Source organism: Stegodyphus dumicola, chromosome X2 (assembly GCF_044657685.1).
Source record: "Stegodyphus dumicola isolate Sdum_Otavi_A_Nest chromosome X2, ASM4465768v1".
Classification (NCBI taxonomy): Eukaryota; Metazoa; Arthropoda; class Arachnida; order Araneae; family Eresidae; genus Stegodyphus; species Stegodyphus dumicola.
In genome coordinates this window covers 67,804,916-67,831,753 of record NC_140781.1, presented here as the reverse complement: position 1 = coordinate 67,831,753, position 26,838 = coordinate 67,804,916, and the positions used below count along the sequence as shown (strand labels likewise).

Below are 26,838 nucleotides of genomic sequence, written 5' to 3'. Positions count from 1 at the left end.
GGAAAGAGGAGGGGCGCAAGATCTGCGCTTACCCTCGGGAGCCCAAAACCCTAGCTACAGTTCTGGAGCTAAGTGATTTGAATTGAATATAACAATTCACTGAGTTCTAAAGGCACTTCTGAAATATGCAGAAATCTTGTAAGGATTAAAAATGAGAAGTTGGAAATATTTCCTAGCATTAAAAAGGAAATTAAATTAAAATGGTTAGTTTAACCACACATATCTAAGTACTCCTACACATACAGATCCAAAAGAGCTACAGTGTTTTATAAAGCAGATTTTCCATTTAAAAGAGAAATTCAGAATACTTGCAGTGAAGGCAAAAATGATCTTAGAATTGCTCTCAGAAGTTGCATGAAAAACATATACAGACGTATTCTGTAAATTTCATAGCACTCGAAAATAATTAAAAGACCCGTCAGTGTTTATCTTTACAGCTTGGCGTTTCTCAATGCAGAAATCTTAAATTACAAGAATCATTGAAGTTTTAATCAGTTTTTTTAGACTTAAATTAAGTTATTCAACAAAGAAAAATTATTTGAAAAAAATGCTAGCTTTGAGGAATAATTTCAAAATTATTATTTTGAAAAGCTAAACGGAATCTGTAGAAGACTACAAAGGAATTTTGAACATTTGTCAAAGTGTTAAATTACCATCGAAAAAGAGCCATTCCGTTAAGTTTTCATAGAAGAGACGTGTTTAAAAGACAATTTATTATCACGAGAAAAGTAAACTAAAATACAACCCCCTTTTCTCAAAAAAAAAAAAAAAAAAAAAAAAAAAAAGCATTTTTAATTACAGTTTGCTCACCTAAAAATCTTAAATGCTCGAAATTTAGTAACTCAAATCACTGATACTGTAAAATGAATGAAAGAATATATCAGCGTTCTGTAGTGGAAAATGTTTGCTATTGAAGAAAGGTACGTAGTACAGAACTAGTTTGGTTCATGACTTAACCATTGGGCTGCCATTCTAGCGAATTGTGAATTGCGTATTAGAATTATGTTTTTTAGTTTGTATTGATACACATTTAATGTCTCACATACAGATCAAAATTGGATACTTTAATTTTAAACATGGTGGCAGTAATTTAAAATCACTCCGCGATTGTAACATAATATGTTTAACCCTAATTTGTGTATTAAGAGATTTTCATAGACACCGCAATGCTCACATAACAGGAAAAAAAAAAAAGATAAATAAAAATAGCAAGTAAAATCCTAATTTCAATAAATATAAATGTAGACTTATTATCGTTTGCACTTTTAAAGCAATAAAAGAATGACCATTAAATCATTCAGCTCAAACAACTAACTGAGTGATCATAAATCAAGTTAATATCAACAAGTAAATGGAAAACGAACAAATGATGAAATCAAAAACGTATAAGTGGAATTTAGATAGCAGCAGGAAAGGAATATTCTTTCAAGCAAGCACAAAGGGTGATTTTTCTCCGCACATGTCTGATCAAAGTCTTTATTTCTAAAAATACCTATAAGGTCGTTCAATCGGAAAGATAATCGAATTGCGTCGCATGCGTTCTCGAATGGATATTTACTATCACTTATGTTTTTAATTATTCTGATTTATCGCTGAATAAAATGATTTCGTATTTAAAGACAGATTCTTGCGGCTTACAGAAAAGCAATTCGTTTTGGAGTAGGCACTGTTAAGCAGTGCGCATATCTATATTTAACAGGTAGAGTTGTAAGAAATTATAGTATCCGCCCCCCATGCACGCTTTTGTGGCACAAAGATTAGCACGTCCAGGTAGTAACTGGCTTTGAGTCTCGGCAAGGGCATATTTCATTTTTCACGCCTCCTGGTTCCGAGAAAAATCTATCCTTTACAGTAGAGCTCGAGCTAAACTGCAGTAGACGATAATTTGGCATAATTCATATTTTATCAATTGGATCTCCCCAGCCGGCCTTTAATTCGGAGAGTATATCCCTGTGTGTACTCTAGTGGTATAACAAATCTCTACACTCAAACATCATTGTCATAACGAAAGTAAAATTTAAAATCCTGACACACTGTTAAAAATTGAAGTTGATCAGACGAATTCTGAAAAACGCGCTTTCTGAATCCACAGATCTTTTAGTTTCTATGTTAAATACTTCCCGGGTGAGCTTATTTTGGTATTACACAGATAACATAATATGCAAATATACGAAATGAATTAGTTTTACTTTAGCGTATATAGTACACATAAAAAACATCTGAGCATCTTGGGGACAGAAAAAATGAATTTTCTTGCTTTATATGAATATTTTAATTAACATTTCTAAGCGGTATTTTTGCTTTCAAAAGGTAATGGTAAATAATGATATGGTTTTCATTAAGGACGTTTTAAAAATCTTTCATTCACATTTGCTGTTATACAGTTGTGCTTCTCAGTGCAGCTTAAATTTGTAATATTCTAGCTAAAATAGAGTTCTTAGAATACTGAAGAACTATGTAGCGACTATTCGTTGAGTTCTTGTTGCGTAAGTAACAACTCCAAAGTAGTGTTATAATACCCTCTTATTCTAACTCAAAAATGGATTAACAGTTTGGCTCTTTTGGGCGTACAAGAAGCTCCCGCTTGGGGCTTAACTCAAAATAGAAAATATAAAACTGACCAATGAAATATATATAATCAGCCGAAGCTGCACAGAATCAGTCTTGTTGGCGCATAACTAAGAATCAACCGCGTAAGCTAACAAGCAAGTAATAAATATGGCCGTGGAATAGCAAGCTTTAACCTATTAGCAACAACGTGGCTGAAAGGTAGAACACGCTTTTCTACTGAAGTAACTCCAACCTCAGCTTAAATACTAGTTTCTACCCAATTCGCAGAAACAGTTAAAATAAAAACTCATTCTGGTAGGAAAATGTAAGTGGGAAAATGACAGCGTACAGGAAAGGCTTGTTTTAAAACAAAAATGACTAGCAAAATAATGTAAAACCTAACAAATTAATCACTAAAAGAGTAGTTCATAAGACTTCTTAATAACACTTTATAATAAGCATTTTATGAAAATAGATTCCTAACGTTCTATAGTAGATCGACTGTAAAATTTTTCCGATCCAGTCCTAGCATTAATTGGTCTGTACCCAGAAAAAACCCAGTTGTTACGATGAAATTCCTAAATACAAATCTTTCTCTCTTTCTGTCTCTCTCTCTGTATATACGGTAATCATTACTTATAAAACTCACTGTTCAATAAAACTAGACGCTTATTACTTCCATATTAACTCGGGACAATCATATATGATGGATATTCTAGGATGTTATTCCTTCTCGAGAGCCAGCTAACAGGTAACCTTTGCATCCTATCATTTTTAGAATCCGTTGGATAAACACATTACGTTCATAGGAAGTTCTGACAGAGTTTAAACAAATGTTTTCTTCTCTTATCGTACATTATTAAGCTTTGAATAGAAAAGGAAGGGGTCGCTGTAAACTGAACAATAAAGAAAGCAATGGGTTTGACTGTAACCATGAAGTAGGATATCGACCTAATAGAGAAAGTGCAATCTTCCTGCATGTTAAAAATGGGAATTTTGTATTTGAACAGATTACTAAAAGAAGCATTATTTAATATGCTGAATACGCAATTAGTAATATGTTGAAAATACCGAAAGGAAAAGATTTAAAGCTGGAAGGAAAAGATTTTAACCTGGAAGGAAAAGATTTAAACCTGGAAGGAAAAGATAAATTGCTAAAAGATGTGACGCTTTTGATAAGTGCCTGCAATGCAAAGTTTCATTTAAACTAGGAATTTTCCAAACAACACTGTTCTATTAACTTAAAGAATTATATTTGACGAAGAGCTAATAAAAAAGGTAAGGGTCTCAAGGAAACGCAAAAAGGATGGGAAATCAAGAGATACTACTTTTTTTCTAGGATGTTTTCATGTTATGAGACTAAAACATATTCTTATTTTTACAGGTCTTTTGGCTATAAAAGCTATGCATTTTGCGAAAATGGTAGAAGAGAGTATTTTGTCTATTAATGGATGACTCAAAAAACGAAAAGAGAGAAGTAATAATGTTCTTTGGAAACTGCGTAGTAAGAAATATGAAGAAGATCATCATGCGACTAATAACTGGATAAAAGAAGTTATACTTCGGTAGCTAAAATGATAAAAGCTACACAAAACTTAAAATACAGATGAGACTGGTCTATTTTACACAGCTTTGACAGAATCCACGTGAATATTTAAAAATGAAACAGCAATTGGGTTTTAAAAACTGAAGGAGCGAGCTATTAAGATGAGCTGTTAAGGAGGAGTTATTAAGAAGCAGTTGGATGCAGCAATTAAGAAGACACCATTGGTTATTAGAAAAAGCTGAAAAACTCCATTTTTGGAGCGAGTCAAGGATTCACTTCTGACTTGTTATAACAAGAAGAACTTACGAATGGTAAGTAGTATTTTTATACATTTTCTTTGGAAATGGAACAGCGAAATGAAAAACGAAAAAATAGCTTAAAATAACTACTGTGCTGTCCGTCCCTTTGATCTCGTTCTGAAAAGTATCAATCCTGCGTTTATTCCTGCAAACACAACTTTTGCTCTTAAGTCTTTATACTAAGGTGCTTTCAAATGCAGTTACAGGAAAGATGATGTTAAACAAAGGATTTTTCTGAACATGTGAACACTTCGAAAGAGGTAACTAAGTTGACATTTTTGTTAGAGGCTAGGCATATGATAGTCAATACATGGAGAGCAGTTTCTGAAATTTCAATTCTGAAAAACTGCTTTCGAATTTTATTTTGACAAGCCTTAGGGAAATTGCAAGTTATAGCCAACGTTTCAAACGTCAGTGAGCGAAGTTATGAAGATTCTCTTTTAGAATACGTTGCAAATGAGTGGGTGTGTGAGTGGGGGCAAACTACTATATTATCAAAGAGTTTCCTGAGTCAGCTTAGATTTAAATGTAATTGTGTAATCTACATTTTTAAATTTGAATCTGACTGTTACTTTAATTATATTATGGTAGTAGATTTTGTTAGCATGGGAAGCATATTTATGTTCAAAAAGTCTGGTTTAATAAAAAGTCTTGTTGAATCTTTTCCCAGGGCTGGGACCACTTTAGAGACTTAAAATTTGCTGAATAAAATGGAGTGGGATGTAAAAGAACCTGTTACATCGTTTCTGTTTACTTTCTTGACTGAATATTTGTTTAAATGGCCAAAATGAATAGAAAATTAATGTCTATAGCCCACGGGAAAAGGTTGTCTCTGTAGTTAATTTCCAGACACAGCGATAATTCGTTTTACGTCTGTAGGAGTTTGAAGCTAGTTTTGTCTCCCAAAGCCAGTCAAACTCTGTAAGGTGAAGTTAAGAGTTTTTTCTTAAATTTTCGGATTTGTAATTTTTCATTGACTTTTAACGTCTCTCGGTCATATTCTTACGTTATATTACTTGAGTATTAGTCTCATGAAAATTTCTTTCTTGAAAAGGAAAGAACACTTTATCAATTGATAATTTACATCTTGAAATTCATTTCTGTCAGCCTCTTTGCAATTTATTTCTTAACGTGTTTAATGACTATGAATTCGAGAAAAATATGTATTCAGGCAATATTTATTGTTTAACTATTACGATCTAATTAGGCTTAGCTATTTCAAAAAAATCATTAAAAACCTTACATGTATGGTCTGAATGGATTTAATTAATTTAATGCTAATTCTCTTACAAAGCTGCAAATATATCGGTCTCTTTATTTCAGTTTCCGATCTTCATAAATACAAGTTTTCATTTTTGCAGACAGAAAAATTATTAAATTTTTAGAGTTAATTCTAGGGTATTTTTTAATAATTATTTTTCAACTTATTTTAAAAGGGTCATGTAAGAGTTAATAATCCTAAGAATGCTGCATAGAAATGATATAATATTTGGTCACATATATGTAGCAATTAAACATAAAGAGTAATTACTAAAGCACCGTTATTCTGAACAATGCATAAAGAGACATTAATCCTAAAAATTTGAAAATATTTAAATATGACTGATTTGGTTATTGTATATGTCAATTATTAATATTTATTGTGGAATTAAACCAATACTTTTCATATACTCAGAATGCACATTTGATTCTCCTAGTCCTTATAGAAAAGTCAAGGGAAAAGTAAAATCCAACCATTTATATTAGTCTAAAAATACATAAAATATGTTCCTCATCAGTCGGGTATGAAAACATTTTTCTTCAGTTTAAAAAAATTTACAGTAACTTATTTCTCCCCTCTTCAGGCCGACTAGGAGTATTTATGATGCAACCCAGTTTGAAGAAATTCGAGTGACTTTAGGTTCGAAGCACAGAATTAGTTCTGATATCTGTTCCCAAAGATTTCTGGGTAAAATTTCTTGGTTTTCCTCAAATTTAGCGTTTCCTCAAAATTCACTTTCCTTCAGGATATCTTACGTCTTGTTCTTTGAGAGATAGCCCCCGTATGCTGTGTCTTAATAAATAAACCGAATCCAGTCCTCCCCTCTTCAACTACTGCATTAGTTATTGTATTACCTTTTTCCAGCCTCATTTAAAAAGTATTACTCTCGCATACTTCTTTAATCTTAATGAATCTCCACCCCATCCAGATATCTTCAGCTATTGCCTTACTCATTCTTCTATTCTTTTAAGAGGAACATTGCGGATAATCCTCACATGTTTTTTTGCTTTGAGAAATGAGTCGACTCATATCCTCACCTCTTCAGCTATTGCCTTATTTATTATCCTATTCTTCCTAGCTTCATTTGGAAGGAATATGGAGGGAGGGATAATCCTCGAATTCATTGCCTTAATGAAAGAATCTACTCCAATCTTCACTTTTTCAGCCATTGACTTAATGTTTTTCCCGTTGTAACTCTCAGGAATATTTCGAAAAATTTTCTTAGCTGCTACTATTTTTAGTATATGCTTAAATCTGCCATGAGAAAAATTCAAGAGAAGGCGATTAGGGATATTTAATATACTTTCTATAGATGTTGCGTGATAAGAGAAACGCAGAATAATTTCGAAACCTACATTTTAAAATTTTGTCTGAGTTTATTTAATTGAATATATTTTACTTTAATTTTTTTCGGATTCTGTTAAAAACTAAAATATTATGCAACCTGGGCTAAGCACATATTTATGCAATTCTTAGGTCTGGTATTTCTAATTGTAATTTCTCATATAGATAAAAATTGCACGAAAAATGCATAGTATATAGACTGAGTATTCAAATTTCTATGCTTAGAATAATGGTAATGAATGGAGGTCTCTGCTTACAAAGCTAGCAGAGACCGAATGTTAACAATTTTGCAAGCTTACAATTTCAGGAAACTGAATCAAAGTTTCGGTTGGGATGCGATCACTTTTTATTTTCGTTATATCTATTTAAGTATATTTTTCAAGGGTTTATTAGGTGTATAATTTTAATTTCTTCAGCTTTGAAATATATATCATATCCGACATCTTTTCTTGAAGGTGTAAAAGTTAATATATATTTCACAGATAAACTGGAGTTTCTTCAAAATACGAAAATGTAAAACTGTCGTATGCGTTTGCAGCATTGCGAATTACTTTGACATCATATATGATTGTCCCGAGCTTTAAATCGTAGTAATTAATAGTAGTTTGCGGCGAAAGCATTGCTAACTTGTCCCTCGCTCTCTTCTTTAATATATTATTTACGGGCTGCAACACTGGCACAGATCAAAAGATAAGAATTTTTAATAATGACCGTTCCTTAAACATTGTAAAATCTTCTTCTTTGCAGGGCAACCACTAGTATATGTTTTGGTTCAGTACCGCACTAAAGATCGGCAGCAGTGTCTGTGTTGCATTCTTTGGTTTCTCGGGTACATTTTCTGCAATATTGGAATTTCTCAATTTGCGTTAGGTACTTGGTCGAAGCATTACGCATTCTGTTCTATAATAATCACCCTTCTTGAGTTGTGCCGGTGTTGCTGATTTAACTCACTTGTTGTGGTCTATCTTAGATTTTGCCTTTACTGCAGTGTTTTGAAAATAACAAAATTTTCTAATCTCTGTTATGTGAATCAAAAAGATGCATAATTTGTGTAATTATTATAAGCTATGAACTTTAAGTGTAGTTCAGCATAGTATAAAAAATGACAATAATATAATTCAATAAAATTTATTATGAAATATGAATTTTATAACATTTTATAATTTTTATTGTTAACATAATTTATGTATAAACTTCTGGTAATGCTTGTTATTTAACGCACCACTTAAGTGTATGACTTCCGCGTTTTAAAATCAAAGGAAACGTTAAACATGTTTATTTAAAAACTTCACTTTTTGAGCTGTTCTATTATTGCAGCCCATGAGTGATACATATATATATATATAAAGCCCTTTGTTCTGAATTAGTACTAGGCTTACTAGAATATTGAAACTGATATTAGGATTATTGGTTATTACGACTCTGATTTTGAAAGATGACATTTTTCTACGCTTTTCGGTGATAATCGTTGACTGCCTAAGAGCACAGCTTTTAAAAAGTACTGTAATTTTTTGTTGTCCTTATTAATGATAAAATTGTTTACTTATCCTTAATGCATGGGCCCAAATAATGAGTTTTGTTCACCAAGTAAAAGTTCGCAACTCAATAGATAATCAGCAGTAGTTTTATCTCTAAAGGCCAGGGTGAAATAATAGTTATACAAGTAAAGCCTGTATAAAAACAGTATAGACAGCTATATAAATAGAATATCTAAAGGCTCGAATGTAAAATTTTTTTTAAAGTTTAATTAACTTATATTAAGATAGATCATTAAGAGGGGATTATCTGTTGAGTTCAAAATATCACGAAGATAGCTTTGAAGTTTTCTTTTTATCTCTGTTTTTTTTTATCTGGATGAAATAAAAATCGATAAAGCACTTGGTAACGGCACACTTTTTTTAGAATACTGGTTATATTGGCCAAATTAGAGACCCCAAGGTCGTGGGAATCTACGTTTATCTCAAAGGGACTGACATCAATATCTGATAACTCCTTAAACGTTATTTCGCTAAATTCCCCCCCCTCGAATAATTGCTTTTTTCTTTTATTTGATACGTGAAGAAAGCTGAGCAGGAAATAACAAACCAATGAAGATCCAGAAGATGCATATAACTGATAGATCTCTGATTTGATTTTGATTCTACATCTAAGAAAAGACTGTGCTAAACTACGAATTAAATAAAATAAATTCTGATTATTCCATTTATTATCTAATACATAATAATTGGATTAACTAAAGAAATGGCTTTATTTTCAAGATTTTCAGCATTTTGTTGACTGGATAACTTATGATATTTTCTGGCTTGCAAATGAAATGCATCCAATGAAGAAATATGCTTTTTATATTTCTAATAATGGAATTTTTTGGGAGTACTGCTCTTTTGGCACACAGATAGCGTAGAAGTAAAACCATTTTGTGTCTGAGCTACTTATTTACCTATTTAGGTAGAGCAAAAGTAAAACAGGTAGCTCAGAAATTATGCGCTAATTGTGTGATGAAAGAAATAAAGGGGAATTCTCCAATTAGTTTTCAGTTTACAATTTTGTTTCTGCTCAGCATTTGGAAAAATCAAAAGTAAACTCAGCCATTTATAATCATTTCTTCTACATTCTACATTATCGTTAACACATTTAAATTCTCTTTCATGAGCTACCTTAAGAAGTAATGATTGAACCTGCTAACATAAATCGCTAGGTAAATGGTATAAGTCTACTGACTTTGTCAATTAGGAAATAACGATAGCTAACAGAAGAAATTGAAATTATGAGAATTGTGATGACCGTTGCTAAACGCTGGCGTGTTCAGAAATGATGGGTCCCACATATGGGTAAATTTAAAAGTTTTGCACAATGAGGCAGAGTACTCATTGTTATGAAATAAGTCCTTAATTAATGATATTGAATAATTACAATATGAAACAAATCAAAATGCGAAAACACATTAATATATTTCCAAGATATCTTTACCATATAAGAGGATAAACTATTTCAATAAGTCTATAAGGTATTTCTCCGGCTTTCCTAGCCTCCTTCGTGGTGTAGTGGTTCTGCACGCTGGGCCGGTATTCCAGAGGTCCGTGGTTCGATTCCCGGCGGAGGCGTTTGCTATTTTTCATCTTATCTGCTTTAAAAAAAATACCTAATGTCTCTACAAGTTTAATTTTTAATCTAATCACCTCCTGCAAACATTATTGTGTTACATGTCTAAACGACGTACACCATATTTTCCATATTTCCTTTTTGCTAAAATCAATGGAAATTAATCAGTTTTTTTATCCTTTGCTCCTTACAGTTAACTGTATGAGAGTAGTTTCTGTGAATAATTCTGATTAGATATTTTGCTTCCAGAAGGAAGAGATATTCACATATTCCTTTCTTCTGTAAAATTATGACTTGACATTTGCAGCTTTTCAGTTACAGAAAGAATAGCTCTGAGTACCGCTCTCAATTGAATTTTAATTCTAAAATGATATTTACACAGGCCCACCAGCGGCCGAGCGGTAAAATCACTGAACACTGATAGTTCCGACCTAGGTTCGAGTTGAGGGTAACAACGAGCTACATGAGCATTTTCGTGATTTTTCCCCATGTGTAACGTGTATACGAGCCAGTTTCCTCAAGAAATTCCTCCATAAAGGCATCTCTTCCCTTAGGCAGAAAGCTTTGTTGTAATAAACTAAACCATGATATTTAAACTGTTGACTTGTATTAAGACAGTTGAAATCAGACCTCACTCTCAAGCGACTTCTTCAAGCTATTGAGATATCGGTTTCAGATAATTTTATTTAGTAATAAAACTCGTATTATCGACCTTCATGTCATGAAATAACTGACGTGAATGTTCTAGCCATATGTAAGATGTGGCATAACCACCCGCGACAGGGTGTTAAGGATGGTTCGCTTAATCGTCATTACCCTGCCGTCTGATTGCGGATGTAAAGGTGTGTTTGGGTTTTGTCTATGCCGGAGTTCTAATGATAGCCTTGATAAAGTCTTCGAGCTAATTCTCCCTGACATCTTCGTTACTCAATGGGTCTTGATCAGGCTGGTGATGAAATTGCAACTTGATGTGTCACCGGATTAAAAAACTTTTACTTTGCTTCGACCCGAAACAATACTGGCAGCTCTCTGGTCAGGAACTTCTAGAGGCGTCAGCGTTTCCTTGTGATAAATCTTCCCGATCACGGATAGTGTTGTCCTATTTCTGGAGTCCTCTGTATCCATCTTGATACTTGGCATTAAATTATAAGGTATTTCTCACGCCTTCTTAGCATGCCTTCGCGGTGTGGTGGTCTGTACGCTGGGCGCGTGTTCCAGAGGTTCGATTCCCGGCGAAGGCGTTGCTCATGTTTCGTCTTTCCTGCTTCCAAAAATCCTAATATCTCTACAAAGTATTCTTGAAATTAATGAGGTAGATCAACGATGCATGATTTTTTCCGAACACGAATTTTCTGCTATAGTGGTAATGGTAGAATCGTTTTACGGCTTTAACTATGGCTGGCGAGAAATTCTTTTTTTTGGGGGGGTAAACACAGAAATTCCTTTCCAGGTTATATAAAGACTTGCTCCATGCTCCAGTACTCCAAGACACGTTCTTACTTGTTTTCTTGTCCGGACAAAACAGCACCGCCGCTCTCATTACTTACATCGGTGTTAATAGGTTTATCGAGCTGAGGATACGGCAGGATTTTCGCACATGTTAAGACACTTTCAGTTTGTTAAATGCATCCCCATATTCGTTTGTCCACAAGAACGTTTACTTGTTCTCTGTCAGTTCGTGAAAGGGTCTTGACATGGAACAGAAGTCCTTCACAAATTCCTTCTAGTATGTGCAAAGCCCCTGGAAACTACTCAACTGATGGACATTTTCACTGTGTCTTCAAAGTCTCAAATTTTTAACTGCCGATACCTTTTCTGTGTCCGTGCTCAGACTTTCGGCGGAGATGACATGTTCTAGGTAAGTCACTTCCTGTCTCAACAATTTAGATTTTGCGGAACTTATCTTTAGACTGGCTTCCTTCAATTTATGAATAACCTTCCTAATATTTTTGAAATGTTCTTCAAATTTTTTCCCGACCATTGTGATGTTGTCCAATCGACGTAGCAGTCGTCCAGTCAATGTTCAGTCTGACTCTCAGCACTGTCTCCGCCTTCTTAGCATGCCTTCGTGGTGTAGTGATCAGCACGCTCTGCGCATATTCGAGAGGTCTGATTTTCGAGTGCCGGCGAGGGCATTGCTCAGTTTTCATGTCTCCAGCATCAAAATAACCTAATGACTCTACAGTGGTGCCCGAATTAAAAGGTGGTGGACGATGATTCGTCATCACCAGGATTTGGCGATTGGGTTCCCTAACCTACAGTCGCCTTTTAAAAGGGGGAGTATATAAGGTATTTTTTCCCTCCTTCCCGCACACCTTCGTGATGTACTTAGAAGCGCACTCGACGCGTATTCGAGAGGTTCATGGTTCGAGTCCCGGCGAGGGCACTACACATTTAAAAAAACCCTAATATCTGTATAAGATCGTTAGAAAATATGGCTTTCAAAAATCAGATTTTAGTTTTGAAAAGTAAGCCAATAAATAATGTTCAGTTATTATTAAATATACTTTCGAACTGGTGATTTAGAAATAATCTTGAATTATCAACGAAAAAGAGGTTATATGTTATACGAAGGCTCACCAACTCTGACATTTCTTCCAGAAGCCTACCAACTTTCCGTGTTAGCGACCGAAACTGCTGAGTAGTTGTAATCATACGTCTGTCTAACATGACTGCAGTTAATAGAAATATGATAGAAAGGGTTATTTATTGCTGATTCTAAAAGAGTTTTAATGTTCCCAGTGTAGTGTTAATAGGCTTGAAAGATAATAATTTATTAAGTTGGGAGAGAAGAAAATGCATTAAATTTTAGCTAACTGCTTAAGTTTTGCATATTTCGTTGCAAAAAAACAATTGTTAAATTAATAGGCTTTGTTAATTTTCTCAAAACTTTATTGCTTACACAGTGATAAAAAGCTAATCAAATTTTCTCAGAATGTTCAGCAGAAATTTTCTAGGTCGAAGTATTCTTCCTTGTATGTATGTCTTCCTGTGTACATTTACAGAGTAAACAAACGATGAAAAGTATGGTGTTTATGTAAGTAATTATGAATGGAAAGAAAAAGAACAATTTTATGTGTAAAGAAGAATTCGAGTGAATGTTAATTAAGGCGCTTGGAGGCGATTATGAAATTGTAATCGTTTTATGTGTCCCAAAATATGTTTACAGAGAGAAATACCGCGGAAAGTTATTTCGTGCAGAATGTGTACATTTTCTGACAATTTTTTCATTAAGGCTGTACGATCGTCAAACATTTAGCTGAATTAACAGCTTTAGAATACCTTTTGTGCTTCCTGCTTTTTGTTTTCTGTAGACGGTAGGAAGAGTGTCAGAAGAGCGAAACACACAAAAGATTCCTTGCGTCATCCAGTCTCGAACACAGGATACTTATTGTCCCAGACCTTGTATGCTAATCGTTGCACCACAGCAGCGCGCCGGAAGAATATCTTTAATTCCTTATAATGTAACTAATGGTTACATTCTTCATCTTTTGGACTACTTAGAAAATTCCTTCGGGTTAAGACGGAAACGTGCTAATTATCAAAAGTAATCAAAAGCGCTCCTGCAGCCGAAGAAGGTTCTATATTTAAACCTTCGAAACTAGTCCTACAAATTATGACTATTACGTAATTTAAAACTTTTAAATGATAGTGAGAAGCACTCGTGTGTAAACGCTGGTCTGGTTTTACTATTAAGCAATGGCGTAACGATATTAATGCATGCGTGTGCATTTGCTATTCATAAACAAAGGCAAGGTAATTCGTTAGATATTTGCGAATTTCTTATTCTAGTAAAATATTGTTTAGTTTAGTTTTAAATTAGATAAATATGTAACAAGTAAAAAAAAATACCAATGCAAATAATATAACCGGTTTTAATCAAATGTGGATTTACTTTTCAGTTACTGATTCATTATAATTATAGAAATACTAACGAAACGGCTTTATCTAGTGAATAGGAAATGGTAGTGAAGAGAAATCAATATAGAAATTCAGAATAATTTACAAAATCTAGAAATTTCCAGAATATTTTACAAAATGAATTTACAGATGTGTTTATTAATATTTGCAACACTGTCTATAGCGTTAAAAAATCAGATCATTTTCCTGTTTAAATTCATAAAGAAGAAAAATCACTTTACAATGGCTTAAGAATGACTCACTGGCATAGGAATAATATCTGTAAAAATGAAAATTCGTCTATAATCAATACTTAGGAATTAATTCAAGACTTCACTTGGAAATTTTGATTGATTTTTATGAGATAAAAGAATATTCTTTCTGTAATTAGAAGTAATCATGCATATCTAATATAATGCATTATCTAATAAACACTTTTTAAATGTTCATAATAATATTTCTCTTAAAAATATATATACGCGAATGTTTATATGTTTGTGGGATAAATCTTGCATAAGGATTCCTAAATTTCCTAGAGGAATCATATAATTTTGCGCTGTGTTAAGGTAATCAACTGCTTAATTATCTAAGGGAATATAACTGAAGAACTACTCAAGTCTGTAAGTGAATAAACACTCGTTTGTTTCTAAGTGCAGACTTTTGATCAATAACAGGGTAATAATTAAAACCCATCCTTTTTTAAAGTCCGTAAATTAATTATTTTAAAGCAATTTTAGTTATTTTTAATCAAAGCTGGAAAACTCCATGAAGCACTTTCGATAAATTGCAACATAGCTCCTTAAGGATAATATTTCCCGAGCAAGGCAGTCACCAACACAAGGAATAATTCGTATGACGTAGGAAGTTTACAGCAGCGTCCTTAAGGAGCAAAGTAGGATTCATTTGGCTATATGTTTTATGCATTCAGAGAAATACTCAGACATACATGACGAAATGTCTTTAAACACTAATATTCTGATATTGATAATATCGATCTCACTTGAAATCGTTTTTTCATCGATCAGTACTTTCATGGATTGCTTCTCTTCACCAAGACATTCCAAGTATGCAAGAAATTTAATGTTTTCATTTTCCAACTTGTATAGTTTCAAAAATTCAGCTAAGAAATTTCTTTCGTTTAAAGTTATACAAAATCTTGCATGATATTTTTTAATTTCTGTACATTTAATGAGATAAATTTTCACTTGGGCTACTAGGAAGTTTTCAAAATACAAAACTAAAATCAGAACAAGCAGGAATGTATGTAAATAATTTAGAACTTTCTTCTTTTATAAAAATAAAAAGCAGTTTTCTCGTTTTTGAATACATGTCTGTAAGAAAATTCGCCTTCCACTTTTTTCAAATCCATAAAAATTTCCACTGTAGTTTTGTTATAATAACGATCTGTTTAGGATATAAATATATTTGAGCTTTAAAATATCACATTTTTTTTTGCAACCATGACCATGATTTTTTAATACAGATTTTGGGCATCAGAACAGGCTTTCATAAAAATCAGTTTTAAGAGTAATCATATAAAGACAAAAATTCTGAAAATAGATCTTGATTAAATCATGATTTTCTTCATAAAATACAAGTATGTATACTGATGAAAATGGTCAATAGTTACACAAACTGCACGAGAAATAAGTTTAGGGTGAAAATTTGTAAAACAAGGTTCCAGACAAAGTCCTACATCCTGTTTTACACATTCTTTGCAAAAAATACGTTTTCTTAGCAAATTGTTTTGCAGTTACAATTTGCTTGGGGAGCAACAAACATCACTCTGTCTGCAAGATTCATTTTTTGTGAGATAAAGAGGATGTGGCTTGCAAATGACGAGCTGTCTATTTCAAAGTGTTGAGAGTAGAACTAGGTCTTCACATGTTCAAAAGTTCAAAGTAATCCCAAAAAGGCGGACATATCAATTTTGTATCACTGCCGAATATTTTGGATGGTTGCTGAATCGTTTTCTTATTCATCACTATCTGGAGATTAGCCCGAGAAATAACAATCTGTTTCGCTATTGCTATCTCAATAATAACTAAAATCACTTTCAGTATCAGGAATATTATCAGAAACATGCGTTCTATCACTCGTTGAACGTTTCCTGCAAGCCAATATAAAAAAAGAAAACGATAACAACGGGAGCGCTTGCAAAATCAGTTGATGAACTCTATGCAAATACGAGAATTTATACGACAATAATGCCATCTGCTGACCAAAATTTAAATATTATAGAAAATGCATTATCAACAATTAAACGGGGGGGAAAGCGGGATGCGCTTTTATATAGACTGGAAAATCGCGGAATGTTGCTTTTATATGCTTTATATAGAATGCTTTTATATAGACTGGAAAAACGCAAATTTTGTTACTTTTGTGTTGTCGCGGCATAAGCAGTCAGAATGTTAATCACTCGGTCACTGGTGGGGCGGTCATTGAATATAATGGATTAAAAGGTTTCTAGCATAAAGTACTTACAATTTAATTCGTTTAAATACTTCACAATAATTATAGTTTTTCATAAAACAAATGTGTAAATTGATTTTATTACACTGTCATTCCCCAGATGAGTAAACAACTAGCCTGCAAAAATTGTATGCATGAAATTCAAAGAAAATCGCATTGGGGTTGTTAAATTCGCAGCTGCAGTTAGAGTACTAAAATCGCAATATATTAATAACGGAAAAATTTTATAATTTGCCATGGCTGTTACTCAAATGTTTACTTTATATTAGGTAAATTATTAATTGCAGTAAAACGTTTCGCTTACACTCACGTTTTCCGATAGGACATTAAATTAACCATCATCAAATTAAAATAAACCAAATTTTCTACTTCAAGCCAAAAATTTTGCTTTTTTAAGCTCATTATTGCATTATAATGAGCTTAAATGTCAGCTGGATTTGATTTGTGAAAGAAGCCACGAGCGGGAATGTGGTTAAGACCGCTTAAAGGTAAATATTTCGGCTTAAGATGCTTCTTAAGAACATAAAGAAAGCATACCAATGATACACTTTAGAATTATTGAAGCTTAGAAAGCCTTTATTTAATCTGTATTATGCATAACACACAAACTATTCGTATCATGCATTTGTGTCATACGGACTATATATTTCAAATAAATGATCGCCTAGGATTATGTCCATGTTATTAAGTTCGAGCATATTTACTACGAGATTCGATAGTGAAATATACAAATGTTATCTAATTTTTGTAATGCAATTAAAACTAAACTAAACGGCATTAAGTTACGAAAAATGTTCCGAAATTCTTGATACACGTGTACACACTCTGAGATAAAATATGGCAATGAAATTAAAAGAATGATACGCATTTAACACCCATAAAAAACGCCTTTTTTAATGTCTAGCAGAATTGCCATGTAGAAATCAACCTTGAACTCCAATTCTAGCGAGCAAAGAATATAAATTACTTCACAGTGGTCTCGCGTACAATAAAAATATTTCAACAAGGCAAAATTTCAAGGTTGAGTATTTTAAGACATCTAGTTGCTCACATTCGAAATTTCTTTCGAGTTAATAAAGGAAGGTGAACATATTAAATAGAATTACATCAGTCATTTAAGCAGCCAATAAAATAAAATAATCAAATCTTCCATTTGTAATAATAATTGCATAGTTTCAAACTCAAGAAATTTTGCTTTCTTTGCGTAGTTAGAATTACGCATTTCATATGAAGCGATATAATGCCCAATATTTATATCTTAGAGTTTTGATTGCCATTCTGAAAATGAGTAAGACATTTTACATCCATATCCTTGAACCGGGATAAAATATTAAACACCTAGGTTTTATTTTACGTCTGCGATATTCATTATGCTTTCGTATTATATGGTGATAATAAGCTTTCAAATCCTTTTAAACGGAAAAAAGTATTTAAAATATGTTTAAATTTATATATATTTTTAAATTCTCGGTTTTAAAAATATAAAATTTAAAACAGGAATGAAATTTTAAATTTAAGTTTTTAGTTTTTCCTGTGTTTGTTCACAAACGACACACTGCACAGTTGTCTAGCACTTACATAGCGAGCGATATTTTTAAGCTATTGCGTACTTTTATAATTTTAAAGCAGACAGAGCAAATTTCTCTTCCAAGGAGGAGGAAAAACGTCAAAAAAAAAAAAAAAAAAAAAAAAAAAAAAGGTTTTTAAAATGGGGGGAGGGGCAAAGGGAGAAGAAAAAAGAAAAAACTCTGAATTATTTAATTCTACATTTTTTATATGCTTAAATATTAAACTAATAAATAATGTAATTACAATGATTTGATCTCTTTTTACAATTTAATTAATTAAGGTGTCTAATTAGTAAAAAACAAGACACTGGTTTGAAATGCATAAAGTTATATTTACATAGCAAGCAATAAACTGAAACCTTAAAAAAGATGAAAAATAATGTTTGTTGAAATAACGTTAAATGAAAGAATTATTGAGTCATTTCATAAATGCGTTGTGTAATTTGAATTAATATTATTTTCTATGTTTAAAACACTGAAAAGGGGAGCTTTGCTAAGAGGTTTTACCCCAAACCTCCAGGGTTCTAAAGGTCAGGTCATGTTGAAGCCTAAGTTTTTTTTTTTTCTTTTCTTTGGGGAGGGGTTAAAGGTTTTTATACGTGAATATGCAATTATTTGAAAAGGTCATTAAACAGTGAAACCACCTTTTAATATTGAAAAGGGCTATTTGCTAACAAAAGGCATGCACTTTCAGCAGACGTTTTCTTAATGGATATTAACACAATCTTTTCCTTACCCCATTTCTGAACCATAAACAAATAAATTTAAAAAAATTACATTACGATGGATAAGCTGCATTTTATACAGCTAATTAGCTAGTATTCATGAGTTTCAGAAATTGTTCTAAACTTCAGCTCCCTTTCATTTTATTGCATCTTTTAGTTTTAACAAATTAATTATCTCTTCATCAAGTCAGTACATTATAATCTAATTTACCTTTTCTCCACAATTAATACTACTTGTTATGCATAATTTTAGTTAATTAAGGCAAAACACTTAAAAGCTCTCTATTTAAGTAAAAATATGCCTTCGTAAAGAGTTTTCTAAAGGAAATTTGCATTTATAGTTCATAAGAGGTAAACTACAAAACCTCTATATAGCCAACTGTTCAACCGTTCTCATTAAAATCAAACCTACATATTTTTCCCATATGAGGAAAGTCACAAAAGCTCCAGACAACCAACTTCTCTGGAAATCGAAAGTCACAAAAGCTCCAGACAACCAACTTCTCTGGAAATCGAACCTACGATAAAACTACTGGTGTTTCGCTGTTTTAACTACTCTGGCATTTAATGGATCTTTACTTCTTCTCCGACTAAGTAGCTCACATGGAACAAAAATTCGGTTTTCACACTTTTCTTGGATTAGCACAACAAGAATAAAGAATTTCTTGGGATTCTATTTTGAATTCTTGGGATTCTTAGATTTCTTTTCTTGGATTAGCACAACAAGGATTTTCTTGGGAGTAGTTTTGCATTGATATCGTTTTGAAGACGTGAGATAGCTATTAGAAAGTCTGAAACTTAATGATTCTGAACTGACAGCGAATTTAATAATTCTAAAATTTAACGAAAGATGAAACTTCCGAAACTTAATTATTTCTATCGATTTATAATAATAAAACTGTATTTTCTTTCAAAAGCATTTCTCTAACTTCTAAAATTCAGACTTCAAAACTGTACTTTTGATCCATACTACTGAACTTCGGTTAGTTCATTCTTCATTCTATCACATCGTTTTCTTACTGTTAAACAGTATTATAATTTTGTACTTAGTTTGATATGGTATCTTAAATACATTTATCCACAATTAATATCTTAAATAACGACAATAGATGAATGTATAGAGAAAACTATTATATGTTTGAGGAAAATAATAATTTAAGCATTTAATATTTTAAATATTTTTATAATCAGAATTAATATTGCAAAAGACCTTCGAAGCTGTAGGAAAATTTTGGATTTGTTCTTAAAGCTGTCAATAATATTAATTTAATACACAAATATGCATAGACCAACAGCTAAACTTACATAGCCAGTTAACAGTCTATCTTCTAATACATATTTCCGTAAAATTCCTTTCGTTACGACTTTTAATACTGTAAATGTGGTTTTTTTTTTTTTTTTTTTTTTTTTGTTACTTTAAAATTCTTATTGCATTATAATAACAAACATTTTAAGACACAAAAGTTTTATTAGACATAAAATAAAAGTTGAATAAAACTTTTATGTTTTAAAATGTTTGTTCAACTTTATATAATAAATAAAATTTAAATATTTATGGTTATGAAAAAAGACCCACGACGTAATATGATTGAAGAATAACATCTTTCTCTGAGAATGATTAGTAGTTAATTAAATGAATATATATATATATATATATATATATATATATGAAATAAATATTATAGAAAATGATTACATAAATAATAAAATTGAATTAAAATCAGTAAAATAAATTAAATACTTCAATTCTAGTAAAAGAAAAAGATTAAAGATCTCACTTTATGGCGAGGTAGAAAGAGAGGAGCATGAACAAGACGGCGAACATGACGCTATGCGGAGATGAACTGAACGAGCGAACGTTTCGATAATCTACTATCTTACTGACGTAACGTAGAAACACTTTGACCTATCAACATTTTTTCAGTTAAAAAAAATAATAAATAAATACATAAAAAGGAAAGGGGGGAGTGAATGAAGAGTGCTGCATGTGCCCCTTCATAATCTTTTGAAGGGTCAAATCAGTTAACAAAAGTATCAATTGCTTGGATTAATCGCGAAGTCTACGCAATCGACTTCAAACAGGAATTTTCAACACGTGGATATTTAAAAACTGAGAGAACTCCTATTATACGCTTATTTTTCATTCGTGTCATTTTTCCTATACTCTGGAGTTCATCCTGCTCGAAAAAGGAAAGCTATATAACCATTTAAAATTCAAGTTAAAATATTTCGTCACATCAATAAGATCGCGCTTAAGAGCCATGAAAAAAGTAAGACCGCAAGAATTGAAATTATAAATGGAAATGTTTAAACAATGCTTAAACAATGGAATTATAATTATGTTATTATACCTTATACAAGGGTTTGGGAACATACGAACGTATTTACTTTAGGAAATTAAATTTTATTGAATTAAGGTATTATTACTTCATGTGCTGAGAATTAAACACATATAAAGTATTTTGTCCCTCCTTAGCACATGCCTTCATGGTGTAACTGGAAGCACATCCGTCTACCAGTCGCGAGCTTCAGAATTCGAATTCTGGCGAAAGCATTGCAGATGTTTCTTGCTTTGACAAACCCAATGACTCAGACGACCGAGCTAAAATGTGATGGAGGAAAGCTGGTCATCACCTGGACTTGGTGACTAGGCTTCTCCTCCCCCCGCCTCCGCAGTCACCCTTTAAGTAGAGGAGAATATAAATTTTCTTTGTGGTGTAACTAGAAACACGTCCGGTTTCGTCGGTCGGGAGGTTCAAAGTTCGAATCCTGGTAAGATATTGAGCATTTTTTATGTTTCCCGCTTTAACAAACCAAACGACTCTATACACATGCAAAAAAGCAGCAGCTATATTGTTATAGGAGAAAAAATAATGAAACAAAAAGGTAAATGGGTTGAATATAATTTAAAATACTTTGAATTTGTCATGATATGAAAGACATACTTCTATCTGAAATAATCAGCATGAGCAACAAAATTAATTCATACAACATGAGCAACTGAGAGTGAAATGAAAAGACATCTACCTAGAAATTTGTAAAAAAGTTGTGACAGTACCTATACTAATTGGGATTTAACTCAGTTGTTACATTTGTAAGTTTCTTTGTTGTCATAGGCTCTCTAGCGGCCGAACCACGAATTAGCTGAACACTGGCATTTCAATTCTGGTTCAGAGGTTTGAATCTCGCGAACGGGCTGGCTGCATGGGCGTTTTCGTAATTTTCCCCATGTGTAACGTTACATCCCTGCCGGAATGTAAATTTGTTATAACGTAAATGCAAATCTAAACGTGCTTCAGAAGCAGTATTTAAGCTGCGTTTCAAGAGTTCAAAGAGAGTAGTAGCGGACTTAGTTCTGAGTTTATGCTGCGTGTTTAAAATTAGCTCTGTAGTCGGCGTTAGACATCTTTCAGTTCATACTGATATTTCTCGGCTCGACCTTGTTGTGTGCAGCCGATTTAGCGTTAGTTAAACTAAGGAGCCAGTCGTTAGATATCTTAACTTATTAGTGATTTGTTATATTCTTATTTTCTGCTAAATTTACTCGAGCACTTGTGGTGGTGATTTGTCAGCACGAAGTGCGTGCATCTGTTTAAATTAAGTTTAAATAAAAATGTTATTTAAAACCTTTTTTCTGCAGTATTTTTTCTTCAAGACATAGCGAGAATTCGCTACTTCGTCTTCTATATAGATTCCAAGTTGCATACTACAAAAAAAGAACAAGAATACTCTATAACTAGCGCCCGAAACAGTTTAGGACAATGGAAAACTTCACAAGTGACCTGGCCCCAACCACGTCCACAGCACTGGTGTCTCAAGTCAACTCTATGGAAGGCTTTGGATACATTGTCGACACCATGAAAGCGTAAATGAGACCCCAGTGCTTATTTGATGGAAAAGATTCATCAGCAGCATTCATGGACCCGCTGAACGACCACCTCATTTTATACCCAGTGGGTGAAATCCAAGAAGTAGCAGTTTCAACTTAGTTCTCTCAGGCAATCCTTGAATTGGTATAAAGGCATCGGCAAATTTTTACTTGGAGAACCAGGTGCGCCAACGTACACGTACCAAAACTTCAAAACCGGCCTTCTAAAAGCCTTCCTAGTCGTGAGGAATCGTGCGCGGTTAGAAGCCGAACTGTACAGCCGGTACGAGATGAACGGGAAAGATTTGACAAGCTTCATTCTACGTAAACTCCAAGTAGTGAACTTGCTGTATGGGAAAAAAACCGACGAGGAAGTAATCCAAATCATCTTGCCGATATTGCTCCCACCAGCGCAAGACTTTATAGAAATAAGGAATCCGTCGATGTTGGAAACTCTATTTGAGCTGGCCGCAAAATAAGAAAGCCGCCGCATTTCCAACAACGAACACACGCAGACGTATAAGCAAGAGTACAGAAATTTCCGCAAACTCCTATACCAGATGAACGACGGCATCATAACTTTAGAGCATTCAGATTTAACAGCCATTAGAAACATATCCACCAATGACGAAATTATCGATAATCTCCAATTTTATTCAAAAGCTACCAACGAAAATAATGAGCTAAAGGACGTCATCCGAACGAGTTTGATACTTAGCGTCTCACAAGAGTTACATGATACATTGGTTTTCGGGCATCTTGGTATTAGAAAGACAATTAAACGTGTTCGAAGGCGGTATTCTTTCCAAAATTACAAGAAATTGTTAAAGAATAGATCAGATCCTGCCATATTTGCGAAATAGTTAATGATGCTAATTATTACCGGCCGGCCGGATACCTAAACAGCATTAAGGCTGCTTTCCCCAATGAATTGCTGGGGGTCAATCTCTTAGTGAGTTATCGGAAAAGCGATAAGAATAAACACCGTTACATACCTGTAATCGTAATCATTTTAGCAAATGGATTGAAATCATTCCCCTGTAAAAGGTTCCGCCAAATTAGTCGCATATTCCCTTCTAAATAAATTTATTTAAAAATATGGTGCACCATTAAAAATAATATCAGTTAATGGTCCCCAATGTGTTAGTCAGATATTTCATGATCTATATGCAGGGCTTGGCATACGCCACTTGAAAATCGATTACAATCTAATATTGCAGAAAGATTCAATCGGAATATCGTTAAGATCATTCGTAGTTATGTGAAAAACTATCACAGACGTTGCGATGATTCGGTTGATCAGCTCGCGTTTGCATTACGCACGATGATATACAATACGACTGGTAAAACCCCTGCGGAATTATTTCTACGGAGGAAAATAATGATACCCCTCGATAGATTAGTTTTCGTGCAAAAGCGTACTCCGAAGTTTCAGATGTCAGATATTAAGAAATTAGTCAATGAGGCCATTAAATCTTCTGACATGGCAAAAAGTAAGCAGAAATATTATCACAACAAAAGGTGGAGGGAAGGAAATTTGTAAAGAAGGGAAAAACTGTTAAAATAGAAACATAATGTATCCCGTGCTACCGATGCAAAAGTAGCAAAGTGTTGCTCTAAATTTGAGGGGCCATTTATAATAAAAAGCATTCGAGAAACTACAGTAATTCTTAAAAATGTCAATGACGACGAATCAAAAGCCAATATTGATGAGATTAAAAAATGCTACGATCGGGGTGAAATGACACTTCTTAAAGATTTATTTAGAGTTCCAATGATGCCGATGGTAATAAAGCTGGACTCCAGCCATGCAGCATAACAAGCATAAGACCAAAGCGGTAAATAACAGAAAGAAAAAAAAAGAATCAAGTCAATGGGCCAGGGGGAAGAGCTAGTGAAAAGCGAAAAACATTGGAACAACCTACAAGGCCGGTCAGCAAACAAGGTTACCAACAGCGGTTCCGTGGAAGGAAAGCCGCAACACTCTACGAAGCAACGACGACAACCAGAGTTCCACCAGCGGTCAGCTAGAAAGCATCCACCACAGCCAGCGGAAAACACAAAAGGATTCTCCAGCAAGCGGCAAAGGCTGGATGATGGAGAACAGACAGCCAAATAGACGGTATTTCCACCGCAGTCTACGGACGACGTGTCTCGAGGGGAGGTAAAGACTATCTCCAGAGAATACTTTTCCTAGGAAGTCAAGACGGATAGAAGAACGTGTCATGAAAAGAAAACTGGGTCTCCAGTCCGACGAGCAATGGCCATCCAGACGCCAAAGGCTGGCCGCAACAAGAGCATTTCCATCTTGGAGCGAATTTGTGCAGAAACGCATGACGGACAACGCCAATTAAAAAAGTTAAGTATAAAATTTGATTTCATTTTCGAGTATTCAGTACTGTTATGTCTAAAAATATACAAAGTGCTTTTAAAGAGTTGTCTAATTGCTTTTGCCGCAAGGGAGGTTTTATTATTTGTTGCAGCAATAAAGCTGAATATTTTATTTTTTATGAAACTTTTGTTCGCTTCAAGAATTACGCCGTTTAGTTGAGAGACTGTTTTATGCAATATAAAATGATTTATTCCTAGCAACTTTGTTTAGATTTGGATGTAAGAACCTGGAAACTTGTGTGTATATATATATAGTGTTTTACAATTGCCTTTAATGTAAATATGTCTTTCCGAATGTAAAAAAATGTGTAACTTTGTAAAATTAGTTGTAAATATATTCAGAAATTGAAACTTAAAAATTTAGCAAAATGTGAAAGCTAACGGGATAAAAATTTAAAAGAAAGCTTAGGTATTTTAAATGCTAGTTAGGCTCTCCGGATAAACACAAAGTTAATTCACGTTGAATAAGTACACTAAGATGAATTGGAAAATAGGAAATCTGTTGAAGTCTAGATTGTCTGAGATATTTAACGTGTAGGCTGTCGGTTAGAGGCAGAACTTGTTATTTAAACACATCACCTTTACTTGCGTTTAAAGATTTCGGTACACGCATATGCTGAAAAAGAACTAGCGGTGAAAAAAAAATGTAAACTCGTGAAAGTGTAAATAAAATTCATGATATGTCTACAAATACATGTATAATCTGGAACTTCCACTAATATGAGTTTCCTTCCATATCCACTGGAAGTACATGAGACTCAACATGAAAGGTGTTTTTTTATATATAGGGCGTAGCCCGGTCCACCTTACAAAACAAAGTTTGCCCTATGACCCTATACGGGCTACGCCAAACATAAAGGTGTATTCAAGATTTGAAAATTGTGTTCCTGGAAGTTGTATTGTTAAAATTTCAAATTTAAAGTATTTAAGTAGCATTATATTGTAAGGCTGGCTCTTCAAGTTTAAGTTAGAATTTAAGTTTTTGAACAGTTCATTTAAAAGCCTTATTTTCAAATATTTAAATTCTAACTGGAAATATTGTAGGGTCTTTATTTTATCCTAACACATTATTTTTATTTTTCCTTTCCTTTTCCCTCCTGATTTCAGTTTCCTGCCGGAATGTAAATTTGTTATCAGGTAAATGCAAATCTAACCGTGTTTCTGAAGCAGTATTTAAGCTGCGTCTCAAGAGTTCAAAGAAAATAATAACGGTCCTAGTCTATGCTGCGTGTTTGAAATTAACTCTGTAGTCGGCGTTAGACACCTTTCAGTTCATACTGATATTTCTCGGCTCGACCTTGTTGTGTGCAGCCGATTTAGAGTTAGCTAAGCTAAGGAGCCAGTCGTTAGATATCTTAACTTATTAGTGATTTGTTATATTCTTAGTTTCTTTTAAATTTACGTGAGCCACAAGTGGTAGAGTTTTGTGAACACGAAGTGCGTGCATTTGTTTAAGTTTAAATAAAAAGGTTATATAAAACCTTTCTTCTGCAGTATTTATTCTTCAAGACAATGCGAGAATTCGCTACTTCGTCTTCTACATAGAGTCCAAGTTGTATACTACCAAAAAGAACAAAGAGACTTTATAATATGACAGCAGCTCGATATTTCCGAATCCAGTATTAGCCTAAGAACCAGGCTCTTGTGCTAACGCGCCTGCTTATTTAACTATAAGTGAAAACTCACCGAAAATCAACACTCAGGCAGGAAGAAAACAGAATCACTCCTGTTCAGGGTTAAATTGCCAAAGTTCTATCTCTAAACTTAGATCTTTAGTGATTATTAAAATCAATTAATTTGTATTTTGCATATACT

At 33.3% G+C, this 26,838-nt stretch overlaps 1 protein-coding gene and 1 long non-coding RNA gene across 2 annotated transcripts in view; one reads left to right on the top strand and one right to left on the bottom strand.

Moving 5' to 3' along the window:
• Nucleotides 1-20,698, bottom strand: part of LOC118191650 (glycerol-3-phosphate acyltransferase 1, mitochondrial-like) — a 112,911-nt gene extending 92,213 nt beyond the window's left edge. Inside the window, exon 1 of the mRNA XM_085809242.1 lies at nt 20,543-20,698. Coding sequence (XP_085665368.1) covers nt 20,543-20,589 — 47 coding nt within the window. The 5' untranslated portion in view covers nt 20,590-20,698. The remainder of the gene's footprint in view (nt 1-20,542) is intronic.
• LOC146992771 (uncharacterized) overlaps nt 1-26,838 on the top strand; it is an 87,488-nt gene that overhangs the window by 29,137 nt on the left and 31,513 nt on the right. Inside the window, exon 2 of the long non-coding RNA XR_015038977.1 lies at nt 3,935-4,407. This is a non-coding gene — a long non-coding RNA (uncharacterized LOC146992771). The remainder of the gene's footprint in view (nt 1-3,934; nt 4,408-26,838) is intronic.